Raw genomic sequence first — 16242 nt, forward strand, 5'->3', positions numbered from 1 at the left:
TGAGTAAGCGGTTCAACAAATATTGACTGAATACCTACTCTGTGCTTGATATTGACAAGATACTATGGTGAACAAGACCATAAGCTCCTGCCTTCCTAGAGTTTCTGTGCTAGGAGGGGGACAGAGAGAATAAACAAGTAACCGCATCATGAAGAACCTAATTTCAGGTAGTGATAAAGGCTAGGAAGGTAACAAACAAGGTAGTGGGATAAACAGTGATTGGGCAGAGCTGGCAAGGGGTTTCCTTTAGGAATGGTTATCAGAGCAGACTGACAAAACGACATTTTTTCTGGGACCTGAAAGGGGAGGGGAGGAGAATGTTCAAGAGAGAAGCCACAGAGGCAGGAAAGAGCTCAGTGGTTCGCGGATCTGAGTGCTGGTACGCAGCGTGCAAAGACAGAGGCCAGCATGAAATGACAGTGGACGGTCAGCAGCAATGTTGTCTGGCATCCTTAAGCCAGAGGAAGGCACTTAATTCTACTATAAGTGCACTGGGAATTTTCAATTAAGTTTGTTTCTTAGGTCTTCACATTTGTCTTAGTTCAGGCTGCCATAACAAATAGTCATAGACTGGGTGGCTTCAACAACAAACACTTCTTTCCCACAGTCCTGGAGGCTGGAAGTCCAAGTTCAAGGAACCAGCAGATCCAGTGTCTGGTGAGAGCCCACATTCTGGTTTGCAGATAACCATCTTCTCCTTGTATCCTTACATGGGGGAAGAGACAGAGACAGGAGGCAAGCGGTCTTCCTATTAGGACACTTTAAGTCCATTCGCAATCACTCCACCCTCAGGACCTAACTTCTTCCAAAGGTGCCCCCTCCACATGTCATCTCGCTGGGGGTTAAGATTTCAGCATGGGAATTTGGGGCGGGGAGCGACATAGACTTTCAGTCCCTAATGTTATTTACATCCTAAGTTTAGGAAATCAATATGAAGATTTTGCTTGCTGGTTTGGGGAGGAGAATGAATGAGAATTTGAGGCATCCTATTTAATGATCAACTGGTGAGCCCAGAGTTTTCTGGAACATGTCTAGGTGTGCCTGGATTGGGGAGCACTTTCAGGGGATGTATTGGACAGCTCCACAAAGAGGAATGTGTTAAGATGAATACCTGGCATGGAGTTTGTAAGGATTTTTTTTGAAACTTACAGATGAGCTCATGGATATCCATGCCTAGAACATAAGGAAAGGGGACATTCTACAGCTAATGAGGAACATAAAAGGGAAGTGTCTTTCCTGATGTTGAGAACCCCAAACCCGAGGTCAGTTCTCAGGTGCAGGTGTCATCCTTTTGGTCAGGCCAGAGGACTTTGCTGTGACCCAGGGCGGCTAAGTGGCACAGAACATGGTCCCTTTTCCCACCTCAACATGTTGACATTGAGAAGACTAAATGTCAAAAGTAGAAGTTGAGGGGAGGTTAGAAACCAATTAAAGTATTATTCAGAAACCTCCTTCAAATCCTTGTCCCAGTCTCTTAAAAACTTCAATTGTAACAATTCTATAGAAGGGAACTTTGGGAGTTCAAGCTCTTGTTTGAACGTGCACTTGTTTGTTTGTTTATTTATATATATGTATGTATATATATATATACATATATATATATATATATGTATATATAAGTTAAGTTGATGCCTTAGACTAGAGTTGAAAATTCCCTTCTGCTGATGTAATAGACTTGTTAGGGCTGCCCTTTTATTCCCCTCACCCACCTGCCCCCCTACCTTTTTAACAGAGGGGGAGCTTTTGAGGAAGCTAAAGACTGTTGAAGAGAGGTGTCCTCACGGCCCAGGCTCCTGTGATTGGCTGCATGGAGAGCTTGCAAGGGGTTTTCATGTCCAACAAAAGTTCCAGAACGTTATTAAGTCCAGAAGTAATTTGACTTTAAGATAAGCTTCAAAATTAGAAAGTTGTGTCTAACGATTATCTGGGAGAGATATTAAAGCCATGATTAGTCATAGTTAGTAAATTATGAATGAAGGTACCAAAGAATCCTTATAAATTTTTTAACAATGCTTTTGGTAAATATCATCATTAAACTAAGACTATTTGGCCGATGTCTTATAGTCTAGATTGTGTAACCGTGACCAAAATACCCCAACACCATCTGGTGGCAGAATCCCTAAATTGCAAGATGGTGTTGTGAGAGATGAACTTCATTAAATGATAGGAGTCATCACACTGGTTGAAGGTTAACTTCTGGACACGTTGGCTGCCAACTCAAAATGTCCAAAAGTGTACAGTTACTTCGGTTAGTTTCAAGGTAAACAGGTCTCCATTCCTTTGTAATTTAGAGGATGCTTGAGTTCCTAACTGGCTGCTGTGTAAGAGAAGACAATTTGAACTCAAGCTGCACTAAGAAATGCCTGTATCTACAGCAATAAAGAGAGAATAAAAACATGTTGGCTTTTGAGCAGTGGTTTGACTTCCTCAATGAGCCAAGCAGTAGGTTGAGCATTAACGAGGGATCTAGACACCAGTGGCTATACTAAGAAATGTAAAACATATCCTCTGCCTAATGAGTTTAAAATCTAGTAAGAGAGAAGAAATGTAGGTTAAGCAATAGTGACCAAAGCAGGGTAGTATCTAATTGATTAAGAGTTTGTGTGACACTTATTTTAAGCACTGTATTGCTGCGAATGGACCAGACCTTTAAGAATTAGGAAAGAACAGGAAGAGGGATACCAATAAACAGGCGTATGGAAGATGAGTAAGCACAGTGCATTCAAGGGAGTGTGAAGAGAGAAGCTGGGCTGGCCCAGTGGTTCTGCGTGTGCGAGCAGTGGGAGCACCATTGGGCACAAGGCCGGATTATCAGAACTGGGCAGAGAGATTCAGGTTGATCTGCTAGACCTCTGCTGCCCAACATAGTAGCCAGTAGCCACATGGGGCTGCCAAACACACTGTGGTTCATCCAAATCAATGTGCCGTGCATGCAAAGTACACGTTGGATTCCAAGGACTTAGTACAAACACAGAATGCAAAATTCCTCATTAATACTTTTATATTGATTCTGTGTTGAAGTGAAATTGTTTTGGATATGTTGGCTTAAAAAAACACTATTAAAATTAATTCCCTCTATTTGTTTTTACTTATTTTTAATGTGACAAGAGAGTTTTCAATTACTTATGCAACTCATTATATTTCTACTGGACAGTACTGTTTTAGATAGTAAGAAATTCTCACATGGTTGAACAAGAGAAGCAAGGTGATGAAAAGTGATGCTTGAATCAAAAATGTGAAAAAATAGTAACAATAAAAGAACTGAATTAAAAAAAAACAGTAATGCTTGAATCTAGAAAATGCAGCTGGTGAGAGTTTGTTTCCTGAACACATTTTCTAGAGTGGTGCCTCATCAACAATTTCTTTCAAGGCGACAGATTGACATGTCAGTAGTTTATGATTATGGGTTTTTTTAATATATATATTTAAAAAGAGGAAGCATTGTGAAAACAAGGCTGTGAGACTTAGGGAGAAGGTAACTAGTGGGTAGTACCTTTCCTTCTATACAACCATCCACCAACAGTATAGGCCCGCCCCCAAGCTCTGCCCCTACCCCTGTACTGGGCAACCACCCTGCTCCCCCTACGCAGAACCATGCGTCTTCCCTCTAATGTTAGGTCCTGGCCATAGCTGTCTGAATCTTCCCTCTAACATCATTGACAAGTGGTTATTTAACATCTGTGTGAATGCCTCCATGACACGGAACTCAGTACCTTATAAGGAAGGAGTACATTTACTCAGGATTGTTACCAGATGTAATGTTTTATTCCCAGATCGTTCTTTGGCTCCAGAACAATGCTTAAAGAGGGTTAGAGTTCCCGGATCCTTGCTCCCAGGTTCCTGAAGGGACATATCACTTTTTCTTAAGAACAAAGAGAGAATGGTACAGCTCACTGTGCATGTGGCCTGGACAGAACCTGTCCAGAAATAAACTAAATACAGTACTTTGCAACACTCCTGAGAGGCTTCTAGCTTGGGCAGAACAGCTAATGTCCCAACTGAGCCCATAAATCCATCTCACAGTCAAACAAGAACACACCCCCTTCCTTCTCCCTTCCTCCCGTCTTCCCTTCACTCATCATCTCTGCCTCTCCATCTTCCTTTTGTCATTGTCCCTACTTGGAATCTCCTTCCTTCCCCTACTTTTTCTTTCACTTTATTTTCTTAGTTACGGATTTACTTCCCTAAGACCTCATCCTGCCTTGACAACACCTCCACTCACTCCTACTCCGGGGGCAGAGGGACCATTGCTCCTGCCCCTTCCCCACCTCATGATGTGCCATGCACAGTTTAGATGAAATGAGATGATGATAGATTTGATGCCTTTCTTCGAAATGTATGCCCATTATAGAGCTAACTTGTGAGAGATCGATGTGGACGTGTTTTAAACAGTCATTTCTAACAGTTGGATGGCAGGTTCAGTGGCGTTATCTCATTATCACTGGGCCTCTGTTACAGGCCAGCTTGAAAGTGGCAACACTGGGACTAAACTAGAAGCCAAATCTAAACTAGTTAACCCGAAAAGAGTAATATCAAGTACTCTGGTGAGCTTATCAAGAGTCGTTTAGGAAATGTTTCTGTCCTTTAAGCCAAAAGAACCTGTAAGACTCTAAAGAAAGCTCCACCTTTGGGAAGCCCATGGACACATTAGAGAATTGGGTTTGATGGTGACACTGGTTCCAGTTGTGTGCCAGCTGGCTTTCGGTCATCAGATGCCTATAGAGCCCAAGCTACAAAGCAGTTATTGGGACACCTCCTCTAAAGGATTGTAAAAGACAGCCTAGTGCAGCCAGGCACACCCACTCACAGTGCAGAGCCCAGGGTGAGATCGTTGTCCCTGAAGAGCAAGACTAAAGGCCTTTAAACTACCAATATCCAGGTTACAGGGGCACCATTGTTAGGGGCACCACTGGAGTTTCTCCCTCTGAAAACTTGGAGCTTCATAGTCTCACTTCCCCTGCCACCTCCCTGGCTCCCATGAGTGAATAGCACTTTCCCAGGCAAAACCCGTACAGTGGAGACAGTGCCCTGGCTAGGACTCTGAAAGCTTGCTAACTGTCAAACTTGAGGCAATCCCTCAACATTTCTGGACCTCATTTTCTTATTTGTAAAATGGGGATCAAAAGAGCCCTCATGCCTACCCAACACAGTCACTATGAAGAGCAAAGGGGTAACACATACCCAAGTGCTCTGTAAGCCATAATATACCCTATGGATGGAAGGTTCCACCCTCCAATCCCAACCTCTACCTGCAAGAGCAAGCTCTTATGGGTTAGTAGCACTAGCACTAGACCTCCCACCCACATCCTAAAACCTAATATCAGTTCCATCTCTTTTATGAAATTGATAGCACTTCCAGTAATATATATGATTCCAAAAATGATATATAATATTTTAAATAAGAAATTAAAAAGAAATTGCAAACCAATTCGGTGAAAAAGCAATAAGGCATGAGTTTGTTACTGTAAGTAAATAATAAATTAATCTGTGAGCTTCCTGGTCCTAAAAGCAAAGAGGGCAAACATAGTGGACATTTGTGTTCTCATCAAGTATATCATTTTTCTAGAGAAAGGAACTTTTTCCTGGCAGTAATTTCTTGAAGTATTTATCAAATGGATTACTATAGGACTATGGAAGACATCAGAAAAAAATAGTACATATTGGCCTCATCTGCAAGTTTTGCCAGTTTATGTTCTTCATATGGAGCTTTTTTTTTTTTAGTTCAGCCCTGTATGCAAGCTGGGGGTCCACTATGAAAATCAAACATCAGTGAAGGCAACTATTAAGGGGAGTGTAGATAATAATTGGTTAGGGGCGCCTGGGTGGCGCAGTCGGTTAAGCGTCCGACTTCAGCCAGGTCATGATCTCGCGGTCCGTGAGTTCGAGCCCCGCGTCGGGCTCTGGGCTGATGGCTCAGAGCCTGGAGCCTGTTTCCGATTCTGTGTCTCCCTCTCTCTCTGCCCCTCGCCCGTTCATGCTCTGTCTCTCTCTGTCCCAAAAAGAAATAAACGTTGAAAAAAAAAATTTAAAAAAAAAAATAATAATTGGTTACAGGGGCATTTCCAAGAGTCCAGAGCATTGGACTCACCCGTGGTGTGCATTGGGATCACCTGGGGAGCTTTAAATAATCCAGATGTCTGTGCCCCACTCTCAGAGATTTGGATATAATTGCTTAAGGGTGTTGCCTGGGTATCAGGATATCTTAAAGCTTCCCAAGTGACTCAAATGTGCTGCCAAGGTTGAGAACCACTGTCCCGGGAGGCATGAATAATTAGCGTGTCACTTTGATCCTTTCTCTGAAACACTGCAAGTCCCTGAACCATCAGTATGGGCAGCATCACAGTCAATTGATGGTGAAATCTCTAATACACGCCTGATGTTCTGTGATTGACTCAAGGTAAGGTTTTAGTCTGAGGGTAGGCTCCAGAGTTGACATCTCTTGGGGAAATTTTGGAACCTGATTTCTCACTTCCCAACAAAGGGGGCTGTAAAAGTCTACAGTAACATTGAATCTATTGAAGACTTTAGACAAATGCTAAGTTGAGACCCCCATCGTTGCATGCCATAAAGCAGAGAACATGCCATTTGGGCCTGAAAAATATCAAAGCCAGTTAACACTTTGCCACTTTATCCATTTGAATCCTTTAAAGGATTCAAAACCTGAGTAGGAGGACTGTGTTTGATTTTAACTAGGTCTTAAGTCAGTGGTGCTCAGAGTGCAGTCTCCAAACCAGCTGCATCAGCATCACCCGAGGACTCGTTAGACCTGCAAACTCTCAGGCCCTACTCCAGACCTAGCAAATTAGAAACTCTGAGAATGGGGCCCAGCAATCTTGTTTTTAACGAGGCCTCTGGGTAATTCCGATACTGAAATTTGAGAATAACGGTTTTAAACTATCAAGAGAACTATCTTTGTCCCTTCTAATGGGCAGTAGTATAGCTAGAAGCTTGGGATCTCTGCATGTGGGTCTCCCATACAAAATGCAAAAAGACATACATTCTTAATTGGTGTTTTGTGATTAGATTAGTTGTGCTTGGAATTTGCTCGATCCTCATGCAAGACATCCTGAAGTTTGTTAGAGAAGAAAAGATTGATAATGTCCAACAAAGTAATGAGTTCCCAACTTGAGGGGAAATAGAAGATTTCTCTTTATGATGAGAAAACATTGCCTGAATGGTTGTCGAGGCTAGATATTTTGGTGAAGATTACAACCTAACATTCAGGATGAGTGCTAAATTTTTAAACATTTTGGGGTAATTAGAGGACCATAGGATCTAGAAAATGTAGAAAGAACATCAGAGGATAATAAAGCAGAATAAAATACTCAATAAAAATGACCAGAGCAACAGCCTGTACAGAAAGGAAAGGAGAAACATAGGTGTATGAGGAAAGCAGAAGTGGGATGAGCCAGAAGTGATGGAGAGTCACCCCCCTGAGAATGTGAGTACTGAGCTGTCTAGGATTGACTCCAGGACTTCAGTTTGAGCATCACCCACAGCCCCCAGGGAGGCCAGGCATCCAAGCCACCGGGGAAGGGAGGGTCTAGAGGGCAGGTGCTGGAGAGTGGGCAGTTGACAAGGGGCCACTGTTAAAAGAGCCCTTGCCAGATACCAAACCAGCTTCAAGCCGCCTCCATTCCAACGTGGAAATCTTAACCATTCCCTCTCCTATTACCAGCCACGCAGCCTTACTGTTCCAACATGTAATACCAATCCTGCCCCGAAAGGAAAGGGAAGGAACATGAACAGTGTGTGGTTTTGCCTGTTCTCTAGCTAAATGCAGTGAAGAAGGGAGGAAAACATTTGAGGTGACCATAGTGCTTGAGAAGACATGGTGTGGCACTATGTGCCATTGTCACTTTTCACCCCGTGCCATTCATGGATTCATGGTAGCACATTTCTATCCTGGGTGGCACAAAAACTAGCTAGTTTTTACTGGACACAAGGATGCGAGGCATGAGTCTGCAACATACACCCAGAGAACAGAGATGACAGATAAACCTTTCTGTATTCCAGAAAAGACATGTTTCCTTCCTGGAATTACAGGAATTCCCTTCTGGTCTGGCTAAGCCTGATTCTCCAGATGCTTTTACTTGTGGGTGAGGCTTGACACATCAGGAAAGTCGCTAGGAAGACTCCCATGATCTGATGAAGGAGCTCGGAGACCTCTGCTGTGGACTTTTCCCACATAGGAGCATGATCCCACATCCGGTGGCGGGCCAAGTCCAAATGAGAAATGACTGTGCGCTCCCAGGCCTCAGCATCCAGCTTCCTGAGAGCAGGACGTGGAGCAGCAAAGCTTCCCTCACTACACTCCCTGTGGACCCTTAGGAAGAGGTCCCTTGGCAATAGTGGAAGCACGTATTTAAAACTTCTCTATGGGCAAGTACTCTGCTACCTGAAGGTGCCCTCCAACCTCCTCCGAGGCTCAGGAGAAGGCTTGGCTCCTCCAGGGGCACCATGGAAGTCCAGAGCCAATAAAAATGACAGTGGGGACTCATTGTCCCTCAACTGCTAGGCTGGTACAGCTTGGGAAAGGACCCGGTTCATGGATCCTCACCCGCAGAGGTCAGGGGTTCCAACGCACCCTAGTAGGGCTGCTTCTGAGCTCGGAGAGGCTGACCACATCCAAGGAGGGCTCTGCCCAGCCCCTCTTGAGCTTCCTCCCCTCTCTGCCTCTTCTTTCTAGATCACTCGGCAGCAGTACCAGAATGCACTCACTGCCTGCCACATGGACAGCTCACCCCAGTCCCCCGACATGGAGGCCTTTGCTGACGGAGACTCCACCAAAGCCCCTACGACCCGGGGTACACCCCAGACCCCCAAGGATGACCCTGCCATCACCCTCCTGAGCAACAGAAACAGCCTGCCGTGTAAGTCCGTTGGGTGGATGGGCTGGGCTGCCGCGGGGTGAGGGCGGCCCCACCTTCGTCCTTCAACCCTGCCCAGAGCTGCCATCCTGTAGCAGTTAGAGCCGCAGGTCTTCTCCAGAGCAGATGGGCACACACTTGCTATCCTCCCCAGGCAGCCGCTCAGATGGGCTGAGAAGCCCCGGCGAGGTCGTGTACCTGAGGATGGAGGAGATGGCCTTCACCCAGGAAGAAATGACAGACCTCGAGGAACAGAGCACACAGCAGCTCTCACTGTCTTCTGCAGCAATTCCTACGACAGCAGGTCGGGCAGGGCAATTGGGGTCGTCACCGTCGGGCACTGGGATGGCCCGGGGGAAAATCAAGGAGGGACCCCAGCCCCCATGTAATATTACCACCTCCTCACACAGTGAGCTAGGGAAGGGAAACTCACACTTTTCTAAGTGCCAACCCCTCACCAGGCCTGTCGATCCATTCTCCCAGGAAGACCATGTGTAGGGTGGTGTTAGGAGCTAGGTTTCCATCTGGATTCAGATCTTGGCTCCTTCATTTAGGAGCTATGTGATTTTCAGCAAGTTACTTTAACCTAAGATGCTGTTTCCTTATCTTAACAGATAAGTTTCTTCCTTATGTTAATAGATGTAAACCATGGTGGCTAGGTCATGAAGTAGCTTGGGGCATAAATGAAATAGCTTATACAGAGGGTGTATCGCAGTGCGTGGTACCATGCTCTGTATTAGGTAGTTCTTAGAGACCTGCCTTACAGATGAGGAACCTGCAGTCAGCCAGCACTCTTACTGGCAGCACTCTTCCCCTCTTTTGGGCCAGAGGAGGTAATCTGTAGAACTTGTCCTGAATTCTGAGAGCATATCATCTCTGAGTCTCTCAACGTTTCTGTCCTGGCAGTGGTGTTGCTCTGAGCTCCCTATGTCCCACCTGTCCTGAGATCCTCCTGTCCTTGCCCCACTGAGATCTACTTCCCCAGGCCTTCAGCAGTGCCTGTGCCCCCACACCTGACCTCCCAGACCTGCCCCAGTCCATAGTCTGAGACCCCTTGAGTCCAGAGCAATGACCCAACAAGTGCTCATCAATTTTTGCAGTCAGTACAACAATATATTTGAACTTGTGGCTAACTCAGAATATCTGGGACATACATAAGCACCATGCAAGGACCGGAATTTAGAACTGGTGTTCTTTTTCTCCCTCACAACTGAATTCAGTAGCTAAATCATGTAGCAAGAAATTGTATCAAAGGAGTAAGAATGGAGAAAATAAGAGTTCATCTAGTCCATCCTCCTTGTATGACACAGGGACCTTGCATGCGGACCCTGAGGCCCTGAGAAAAGACTTGTCTGGCCTATATACTGCACTAAAAGCAGGATCAGCCTCATACCTTTGCGTGCAATGCTGTTTCCACCACCCCACTCTGCCTCCCAGGTCAGGTTCTTACCTCACTGGTATTAAGGGCCTGGGCCTCTTCCTGGCTTTGAGATTCTGTGCCTCTCTAAATCCCCACTGGGTTCGGTGGGAAAGATAACAGACGTGTGCTTAATTGTTACTGAGTCCTGTGATTTCCCAGGGTCTGAGTAAGTATCCCCACCTCAGGGTCCTCAAATGTGCTTTTTGTCTGGCAAAGATACTGAACAGAGAACATCTTGTCCTCTTCATCTCTCTCCTGCCAAATAACATTTATATTGTTAGATTCTCGCTCCTGGTCTCTTTGTTCCTTTTGTGGCACTAAACTGCCCTTTGCTAACTAATGAGAGCCAACAGCTTCCCGGACATCCCCTCCTGTTACAGCCACCGCTGCCTTGGCTCTGGTTTTGAACTTTCACCTGCTGAGGAACATCACTCAGAATCACCCTTCCTACATCCCTGGGTGTGTAGGTTGGGAAGACTTGAGTTCTTTCTTCTTTCCTTTCTCTCAGCATCAGATAGTGAATGTTGTAATATCAACCTGGACACAGAGACCAGCCCATGCAGTAGCGACTTTGAGGAAACCGTGGGCAAGAAGCTGCTGAGAACCTTGAGTGAGTAGCTCTTCACTTAGATGAAAGCCTCCCACCAGCTAGTTAGTAGAAAAATTATGTTAGGATATTACCCCTGGAGGAAGAACCATTGACTCCTTGTGGGAACCTAATGAGGTATAATCATGGAAATCTGTAACAGGGCTTGGGCCAGTACTGTGCCCTTGATAATGGGGGAGGGGGGGATGCATCCCATTCAGTTGGCTGTCATCTAGGACAGGAGTCTGCAAGCCATGGCCACGGCCAAATCCTGGCCTCCCTCTCCTGCCCGTTCTTGTAAATAAAGACTTACTGGATCGTAGACCCATTTGTTATCTGTGGCCACAATAGCAGAGTTGAGCAGTTGCAACAGGGACCAAATGGCCTGCAAAACCTGTAAGATTTACTGTCTGGTCCTTTAAAGAAAGAATTTGTGTCCCAGAGACTCGGTAGAAAGGAAAGCAGTATCTTTCATGAAAGGAAGTCAATAGCAGAAAAATACTCCTCCCTAAAAACAACAGAGCTGGGAACACAGTGCCCTTCCATCCTTGAGGACAATTGTATGATTACCCCACCTGCCCCAATGCAGAAAGAAGGTTGTTTCCAAGCTACAGAACGTAGGTGTGTGGGAATGGCCCCCAGCTACACCCACCAAAACCCTGGCTCATGGAACACCAAAGGCTGTGAGACCAGCCTTCTCACAGGAGGTGTCTGCCAGGCAGTTGGGCCTGGTTCTGAGGAGATGGAAAGACCTGGTTCTGAGGCATTACCTGCGCTTTACTCAATCCTCTCAGGAAATCTCCATTCCACTGGCACTAGCCTGGCTTTTTGGAGATGTCATCCCAGGTAGATATAAATATGCTGATATCAACACCAGGATGCAATGCAGATTACTTTCTGCAAAACTGTCAAGGGCTTTGCCACCATTTCCGCATCTGTTTTGGAGAGAGTCCATATCAAGGAATGTCCTCCCAGCCAGAGATTGATCCTTACAAATTGTTTTTCAGGTGGTCGAAAAAGGAAGAGGTCACCTGACGGAGAGAGAGCCTCTGAGGAGAACTCCAATTTAATGCCTCTGATCACATGACAGGGCAGACAGTGTTTGCTGGGTGTATGAGATTCAAGAGCTTTGAGGGAGAACCCACCCTCCCATCTTCTGTGTCTCCCGAGGCCTCCCACAGGTGACAGAGCATTCTGCTTTCCTTACCACCTCTTCACCCCTAGCAGTCAGTTTGGCAGATTTCCCCTTGTTGCCTCCAGTTTGACTCAGAGCCTTGCTGTGCCCATCATGGATGGAGGGGCCTCCGGTGGAACATGCTAGAAATGATCTTCTCCACGGCACAGTCTGGGACTGGAGAAGAAATGACCCCAAGCTGACAATGCCACTCTGGGACCCGACTCCCTTTTTGTTCTTTGGGATCCCCCCCATGCCATATTTCATGCTTAGCTTAGCTCAGAAGGCGCCACCGACAGACAGGAGTATAGGCAGCTGGAGCAGCAGGTATGAAGGTCAGTTCAGGAGATACACCAAGAGTTTCTCCAGGACTTTAGAGCTGTGGGACTCAGCAAAGGTGGCATGTGATGTTACAGAACAGAAAACTGTCGGTGACCAGTTTCCTGTTAGATAAGGATTCTAGCAGCCTGGGAAGTGTGTCTCAGCTGGAATGGAAAGACAATGAGATGGAACATCAAGTCACCGTCTTGCCCAGGGACACATCTTCTTGGCTCCCTATCAGCAGTCATCAATCCATCAATAAATCTGCTCTGGAAGAGAAGGAGCAGAGAGCAGAGACCCAGTTGGGAGCCAGAGATGGAATTTCAGGTTTTAAGTTCAAATCAAAGCAAACAAAAACTTATGTAGAAAAATTCTAAGCTGTTAAAGCAAGTATAGCCATGACAAACCAAAGAGTGCCCAGGTCAGCCAAGAAGGATGCAAGCTCTCATGGGACTTCAATGTGCATTAAACAGGAACATTGAAGAATCGCTGTCCTTTTTCATCTGTTCCCCCCACTCCATCCCTTACTCCTCCCCAGCAGGTCAGCTAAGTGTACTTCTCTCCAAGAATTTACTAGAGCTCTTTTCACCCGGATGATGGGACATAGTCAATTCCAAGTATGGCCACTAGGTGGCGAAATAACTCCACATACCTAATTCAAGAATAAAATCACTAATCACACAGATCACTAACCACACAGCCAACCAACCTTTGGGAAAATGTAGAAATAAGTGAAGGTTGTCTTTGGGACACCTGTCTCCCTTTCTGTCTCCCATTCCCTGAGTTCCCTCAATCAGGGATCCAGTGATCCCGTGGTGCCTGCTCAATCTCCAAACCTTCCCCTGGGGTATACTATCCAGGATTACCCCCTCTTTCCCCCCAAACTGTCACTCCCACACCCCCATACCCATTCAATCAGTAATCACACGGAGAGGGAAGGAGACTGATAATTCATTCCTCTGGGTTATTTGCATCTCAAAAGAAAATGCTTACCCATAGGAATCTTTAACTCAGGGGTTCTTAATTTAGGGGTCAGTCACCCCAGGGGTTCCATTATTGGACTTCAGAAGGTCTATGAAGCCCGTAAGACTGTCAGAATTTAGTGTATGTGTTCTTATGTGTGTTTTCCAGAGGGCTAAAGCTTTCATGAGATTCTCAAATGTCTCAGACTCACAAAGAGTTAAAAACCACTATTTGAACTCAGTGGAACTTTCAGCCCAAAGTTTCTGCAATGCAGAGTGAAGTGAACAGTGGGCAGTTCGAGACAGATACAAGTGGTCTTCTCTAGTGTCTAGCAAATCAATGGGGAAAGCTAGGACCTGCCAAGAAGTGGAAGTCTTCAAAGATCCTTGGCACAACCTAGGGTGTCATACCACACCCCCACACGTTTGTCCCCGCTTCCCCACCAAACCAGAGCAGATGTTGCAGACAAGAGTGCCACAGCATTTGGAAGTAAAGACTTTCCCACTGGAGATGCTCTTTCCAGCAGTGTATGCCTGACTTCTCACCCCTTGCTCAGTTCTGCCTGAGGCTCAGCAGTGCATGACTCCTAGATGATTCCACAGCTGCCACCTACTCCCAACACCTACTCTTGCCTAATAGGAACTGGCAAAGTGTCAGCCCTCAGTGCCGGGCACCTCAAACCCAAACCGGTGAACACTGAGTTTCAACCAGAACGGTCATTGTGCAATTTTCCTGCCCAGCTGGCCACTGGCCCAAGGGGGCCTGCCTGGCTAGTCTTCCTGTCATTATTGCTTAGGCCATGGGGCTCAGGCCACTGCTGTTGCATACACCCATCCCTTTGCAAATTCCCAAAGGAGCCTGTCACCACTCCCCTCCCTATTCCCCACTCTATTCCCCAAGATTTCCTTCAGGTTAAAAAAGTTAAAAAAAAAAAAAAAAGGATTTTAAAATAAAGCATTCATGAAGGCTTAATTGTAAATAATTTTTAAATAAAATGAAAATGCTTTTCCTGGAATGTTTTTCTTGCCCCTGAAATAGCTCAGTTCTCAAGCGGTTTCACATTTGAGATGCTGGTTGGGTCGGAGCACACATGGAATGGTCTCACCTGAGGCCCACCTGCCTCAAGAGGCAAGGCTCTCAAGGCCAGGTGCAAAGCTGTACTTAAGGTTACAGGAAAGCACTGGTGCTCTACTTTGGAGGCCAGATGGGTAAGATTTTGCTGGAACAAATGCCAGCAATGGAAAGTAAAACCCAAATGAGAAGCCCAAGTGTGAGGACAGGAAGTACCAAGCCGATAATGAGAAGGGGCTGGCATTTGTTGAACCCATGTGATGGGTGAGGCACTGGGCTGGGCACCTTCCAACTTCAAGGTCTTGGGGGCCAGACCCGGGAAAGCCCCTGAAACAATGTGTTGGTCCACACTGGCTCCCTTCTGCAGACCCTCTGGAGAGGAACCAAAGTGGCACAAATCCAGTGTTTTCCAACCAAAGGCTGAGAAAAGGAACAGGAGAGAGCTAGGCATATTGATTTTTCAACCAACTAATGCAAGGACGGAGCAGCCAGACAGGTAAGAGGGTGTGTTTGGGCATTTAACATCTTTGTGGAAGGAAGGTTGGGATTTGAGACTTAGGTCAGTTAGTGGCCTATGGACAATTTAAGACTCTCCAGTCTGTTAACCCTACTAGCAATAATAAATGAAAACACCGGCTGTTTTGGTGAAGTCTTTATGTGCCAGGTATTGTGCTAGGTATACATTTACTCATTTCTGTCTCAAAACCCCCCTGTGAAGGTTTTAATCTGTGAAACAGGCTCTGAGCCATCAAGTGGCTTGCTCAAGGTTACGCAGCCAGGAAGTGGCAGGCCCTGGAGGTAAGTGTCCTCCTCCTGAGCAAAGGAAACGGAAAAAAAAAACAGTCCTACCTCTGAACTTCGCAGGGCACACCTGCAGAAGAGGCCCTGAGAAGCCCTACCGCAAAATCTATGGAACTCACTAAGCCCAGCTTTTCCCAAACTTTAACACAAAACCCTTTTTCGGGTGAGCATGGGGACAATGGAACACACTGAAACACTAGCCTATATGCCAGGGTAGAATGAGAGCCAAATTCCCACTGATTGGGGCTTTCTTTTATGCAAAAAATATTTCAGCATTTTCATAGGGACATTCTGGTTTAAAGAAGTGTTTTTAACCAGTTTTTGCACTAGTGTCTTCCAAGAGAAAAATTGAATTTAAATTCTCCCTAACAAGAGAAATGAAATACTAAGAACTAAGACTTTGTGGGGTAGGACTGTGCTTTGGAGGGCCACACACCATTTTACTCTCAGACTTCTTTTGCTCCCTTGAGGTACTATACCCTGTTGAGAATTCCTGGATTAAAGCTGTGCTTAGAGAAGATGACAGAAGAGTGACAGCAGGTAGGATTACTGATCCCGGTTTTGTGTCTTCCCTTACAAATGACCAGCATCTTTAAATAGGAAGAACAAACACTGATGGAAAGGAAAATAGGACAGGAGGTAATGAAGAAATGAGTGTGAGGTCATCTCTTCAAATCTGTCCACACCCACCAGACCCAATCACACAGTGTTCTCTGAACGACTGCCTGGGATCCAGCTGGATCCTGAAGGATCTGGAAACCGTATCCTGTACAGAAACACTGAAAAATGGGGGGAGGGAGGAGTTTCATGGAAAAGCAAAAACAAGGAATAACTGCTACTTTCAACTATTTGAAAGGTCCAACCTAAATGCCAATAGACGTGGTGTCCATTGTCTAAAGGAGGGGAGGAGGGGACAGAGGAGCAGGACAGACAAATCAAATTCTGGGTCAAGGTAAAGGTCTTTTTAATTAAGGTGCTCACCAGTAGAATGGGATGCTTCATCAAGTACTGGAAGAATCCATCTCCCACCCAGTCC

At 45.8% G+C, this 16242-nt stretch overlaps 1 protein-coding gene across 3 annotated transcripts in view; it reads left to right on the plus strand.

Annotated features, from left to right (window-relative positions):
• The window catches only part of CNNM1 (cyclin and CBS domain divalent metal cation transport mediator 1), a 60025-nt gene extending 45768 nt beyond the window's left edge, over window positions 1-14257 (plus strand). For all 3 annotated transcript variants that reach the window (XM_040486120.1, XM_040486117.1, XM_040486119.1), the window contains 4 exons: window positions 8690-8873; window positions 9025-9174; window positions 10799-10900; window positions 11884-14257. In XM_040486120.1, coding sequence (XP_040342054.1) covers window positions 8690-8873; window positions 9025-9174; window positions 10799-10900; window positions 11884-11963 — 516 coding nt within the window. In that variant the 3' untranslated portion in view covers window positions 11964-14257. The remainder of the gene's footprint in view (window positions 1-8689; window positions 8874-9024; window positions 9175-10798; window positions 10901-11883) is intronic.
• Window positions 14258-16242: the final 1985 nt, after the last annotated feature.

The sequence above is a fragment of the Herpailurus yagouaroundi genome, unplaced genomic scaffold (assembly GCF_014898765.1).
Source record: "Herpailurus yagouaroundi ecotype Mexico unplaced genomic scaffold, PumYag 163, whole genome shotgun sequence".
NCBI classification, from domain to species: Eukaryota; Metazoa; Chordata; class Mammalia; order Carnivora; family Felidae; genus Herpailurus; species Herpailurus yagouaroundi.